The sequence below is a fragment of the Nematolebias whitei genome, chromosome 19 (genome assembly GCF_014905685.2).
Source record: "Nematolebias whitei isolate Nwh7 chromosome 19, NemWhi1, whole genome shotgun sequence".
NCBI lineage: Eukaryota > Metazoa > Chordata > Actinopteri > Cyprinodontiformes > Rivulidae > Nematolebias > Nematolebias whitei.
In genome coordinates, this window is record NC_056516.1 from 18108405 (window position 1) to 18113537 (window position 5133).

At 37.1% G+C, this 5133-nt stretch overlaps 1 protein-coding gene across 1 annotated transcript in view; it reads right to left on the minus strand.

Annotated features, from left to right (window-relative positions):
• Positions 1-5133, minus strand: part of kcnh8 (potassium voltage-gated channel, subfamily H (eag-related), member 8) — a 113534-nt gene that overhangs the window by 48456 nt on the left and 59945 nt on the right. The window contains 1 exon segment of the mRNA XM_037693651.1: positions 3718-3927. Within this exon segment, the coding sequence (XP_037549579.1) occupies positions 3718-3927 (210 nt within the window).

The following is a 5133-nucleotide window of genomic DNA, read 5'->3' on the forward strand; positions in this document are numbered from 1 at the left end:
ATGTATGTATGTATGTATGTATGTATGTATGTATGTATGTATGTATGCAAGGCCGGATTAACCATATGGGTAACTGGGCAACTGCCCAGGGGCCCATGATCTCTAAGGGGCCCAGAGCAGTGAGGGCACAACCAAAATATCTGGTCATCTCCTGCTGTACTTGGAGCTCTGCGCTGCATTTGTGCAGCCCCGCCTCCTCCCAGCGCGGCTGCTGCAGCTCACGTCTTTTTTTTTTTTCAATCAGATCCTCGACGGTGCGACCTGTCAATCAACTCAGAAGGCGTGTCAGTAACTGACCAATCGACAACCTCAATTTGTCCCGAAGGTAAACGCCCCTTACCTGCTGACAAGCTTATCAGTTTTTTTTTTTTTTAAGAAACATTGTTTTAATTAAAACAATAAGTTTTATCTGTTGTGAGATGATTTTAGCAGTTTTGCAGATTTTTAATCTACTTAATGAAGAATAGGATGACTTCAAATTGTTCATTAAACAGGAAGGAGGACTTATTATCACTCCTCTTACTACAGTGAATGTGGTACTTTGCTATAAGTACGACTATATTTATGGCATCAGAGAAAGCTGAGCTTAAGTTATCCACATAAAGTAAAATGTCATCAGCATGAAAAGAAGGAATGTTAAGTTTGAGATTAATCCAGTTTCTGATGTCGGACCAAACACTTTGTGTTGACATAAAAAAAAAACATACTCAAGGGATTCATCTTGTGATTTACAAAAGGCACAAAAATCAACCTCAAATTTAAGTCTTCTTTGCAGAAACATGGCTACAGGATGTATCTTATTTATTATTTAAAAATGATTCTCCTTCACTTTAGGAGATTTAGGCCATTTAACAAATTTAGAATGAGCAGAAATCATTCTGGTTTTATGATTTATACTGGGAGGTTTTTTGAAGGAATCTTTGTTATAATCAGTAAATCCTTTGTTACAAACATTCATTGATAATCTTGTTGCATTTGAAGTCGACTAAGTTACAATCATTTAATTTTAATTTGGGCATCAAATCGTCACCTTTGAATATATAATATTTTTAATTCATTGAATCAACTGTTGGTCAGGTTACTTCTTGTTGTGCCATTAGCTCTAAAATAGTTACTGAATCAAGTGTTTACTTCCATCCATCCACGGGGGTAGCAGCCTAAGTATGGAGGCCCAGACTTCCCTCTCCCCAGCCACTTGGACCAGCTCCTCCAGGGGAATCCCAAGGTGTTCCCAGTGTTTACTTATGTAGGTAAAACTAGATGTTGAACAACCATTAAAATACACCAGAATGCAGGAAATGGCATCTACTTTATTCAAAAATTACTGTGGGAGGACCCCCAGACCCCCCCCCCCCCACACACACACACACACATTATAAATGCTTCTGACACCAGTGGCCAACCCGTTACTAAACAAGTACACATGTGGTGTCATATGGTGTACTGTGTGTTCAACTTAATTCAGTCTTGATGATTTGTGTCAATGAGCATTTGGAGTTTTATACATAAAAATATGTATGTATGTATGTATGTACGTACAAACGTATATATGTATATACGTACGTACATATGTATGTATGTATGTATGGAGTCAGGAGTAAATAGTTAAGTTAAATGCATTACTTACAAATATTTAATCTCACCCTAAACCTGGAATAAAAACAGCCCACCTTTAAGATTAATTCTTCTGGGGCTATTAATTGATTACCATTCCTTAACTGAGTTCATTAAACTTATGCTCTGCAATAAACATAAGCAGGTGGTCTGAATTAGTTTTCATTGCATGTTTCCTCATAATGGTTGTATGTGAGCAAACAAGTGCCAGCTCCTGCTGCTGCTGCCCTCAGGCATCCGGGGACATTTAGCATTTAGCTGAAGCTGAGCAGGGGGTGTCCATAGGGAAAATTCTGGCAGGGGCTTCGGTACGTCCCCCCCAAAAAACCTAAACTTGTTCAAACTATCAGGTTCAAACTGGTTCGCATCATCTTGCAAGGGTCTGCTAATGCTCTATAATACATGACAATGAAACATGTGCAGAACAAAAATCTAATTATGCTCTGCTGAAATTTTTAACAAGACAAGATGAATGAGTTCATGTTTAAACATTTTTTATCATATTTTATCTTGATGGAGCCTCAGTGTCAAATTAGCATTAGGGTAAGGTATGAAAATGAAACCAGAGCATGTGTATGACTTTATGTACATTCGGTGAGAAATACTCTGTATTAAAGTTATAACTTGGATTTGTAGAAGTGATATCCTGTATTCATGTTTTCAGCAGTCAGTATATTACCTGCAGTAGATGAAGGTCAAAGTGTTTTCAGTTTGAAGAATAAAAACACATTTTCACTGGTCAAATAGCAGTGATACATAATACAGCTCTGTACTTACAAGGTATGTATGTACCTGGTACATATGAGGTAGCTACATGCATGGTACGTACAGGGTACATGGATAGAACTTATGGAATACGTACTAGGTGCTTACAAGTTATGTACCCCTTAGGTACCCAGAAAGTATCCCTTAGGTAGAGGGGAAATGCCTTGCAGGTACCCTGTAAGTACCAGGTATGCTAGCTGCTACCACCTTTTGTAAATACTCCTCTAAATACCCTGCAGTTATCAGGAATGCACCACATAGGTACCAAGCACTGTATGTACCGTGTAAGTATCAAGCTATAGTATGTATTGCTGCCAAATTTTACAGAGCTTCAAACAAGTACTGTTTAAAACTTTCACATTAGAATTTTTTTTTTACAAAAAAACATAATTTATTCACTGAGGACCATGTTTATTCTCAGTCTGTTGTATTATTTGTTCTATAAACTATTATATCCAAAACAGAATGCGTGAACAAGGAGAATATTATTCCTGGAGGAAAAGTAATGCTTTGTAAATTCAACTATTTCACTTGAACTACTATAAAATGTTTGGTTTCTCAACGATAATTTTAAACACGTTTCACTTTGCAACTCGTTTTCCCCTGAACATTATTGTAATAGACCACAGACTGACGCGGTCTTCAAGGATATTAATGTAAATTTGGAGGTTGCAAGGTTTTTTGAAACATAGAGAGGAAAATGGATTGAATTTTTATTGTATCTAGATTTTTAAATTGTTCGTAATTTAATGTATAGTTTTTAGTAGATGAATTTGGAGGTTGTAAGGTTGATTACATGAATATGAAGGCAGGAATACGTAGGTATTCTTACTGTATTTTGATTGTTTTAATGGGTAGAAATGCCCAACCAGTCACAGATTTGTTCTGTTCTATGTCTGTGCGCATTGTCCCTGTCAAATAATAATAATAATAAAAATAAATAATTGTAGACTTCATAATAAATAACCATCTATTACAAAGGTGAGAGAATGATGTGAAACATTGGAAATTGGATATCCTGATGCATGCTCAATAATCCAGGTAGAAAAATCTAAAAAAGTTAAATCTGGTCCTCTGGACATTGTCCAGAGGACCAGATTTAACTTTTTTAGATTGGAAATTGGAGTTATTTTAAAACAACAGCAACACACTTTGGTCTTTGCCACACTTGGACTAACCATTATCTCATTGATTTGTTCAAAACTAAACTTTATTTCTCCAAACTGAGGCGGTTCAGAGAGCTACCTACAACAGGTAAGATAATGGTTGTTCATAACTACTCCACAGAGCCCCATTTCCAAAGAGCTGAACTGTTGCATCAAGACACATTGCGTGTACCTCCTATGAGCATGATGCACACAGAGAAGATCTTCTCAGCGTCGGTGTTGGCAGACACATTGCCGAAACCCACACTGGTGAGGCTGCTGAGGGTGAAGTAGAGTGAAGCGATGTAGACGCTGTGGATGGAGGGACCACTGCCTGTCGCGTTAACTTCTCCGATGGCGTTGTATGGGGACTCCAGTCGCTTCCCCAGCTCGTGGAGCCATCCTGTTTTTTAGATATTAAGATGGATAGAAATGGACAAGCTGATTCATCAACTGCAACGTAATGACTTCCATTTTTACACGCAATGTTTCCCTGGATGGATGACTAAATAGTTTCCTGAATCAGTAAACTATTTTCAGCACTCCACTATACCACATTTAGAAGAAAATTCTCAACACCGGAATCAGAGCAGATGTTTAGGAACCAGAGCTTATCTGTGGTCAGAGACGTTCAGATGATCCCATGAGACTCGCTTGCTGACACTGATGAATGGTAATTGGACAGAAGCACCTCATACCTGCTTGACTTCAACACTCACTTCAGCATCAGAAGAAATAATTAGGACACAACACATTAATCCTGCCTCCTGCGCAGGCCCCTTATTTCATGACACTGAGAGGCAGTAATTGGTGGAGACGAATCTCCAAATGCTGGCCTGCAACCGGTTATGACGATGCAGGGATGAGGTGATCGCCAGACTCGCAGCACATAAATACTGATGGAAGATAAGCATAGTGGGTCTCATTACGTGACCGACCTGCAGGCGGAGGGTAAAGTCATGAGGGTCCATCACTAATAATAAAAAGAGTCAAGAACTTCACAACAGATGCATGAAGGTTGTTGCTCTACGTTTTTAACTCTATATTTAGTTTAGGAATGAAGTGAATGGGACTTTTTCCCACTGAAATAAATAGTTTATTGTAACAATAAATGAAATATAAAGTATGGGATTTCTCTACAAAGACTTCATAGTTATTTTTTTTTTGTAACTTTTTAATTAAATACAATATGTATCAAGCACAAAGTGTTTTGTTTTTGACTGATACGAGGTTTGCGATGTCCTGTCGACAGATATGTTCCAGCATAAAATACAATTTTCCTACTGTAAACAAATGACAATTTGAGACCATCTTCTTTAAAATATTTATATCATAGAAGCAAAAATGTGAAAAATTATATCAAACACACCAGGGGTGTAATAATATATCAAAGTCAAAGTCAGTTTATTGTCAAAAACTGCAATATGTACAGGACATACACAGTATTGAAATTACATTACTCTCAGACCCCTGGTGCAACAATAACCATTTAACATTAACACATTTAATAAACATAAGCATAAAATGAAATAATAAAAGTATGATACTGTCTTAAATTGTACTATGGCAGTATAAAAAATATTTTAAAAAGTATATCTATAAAATAAAA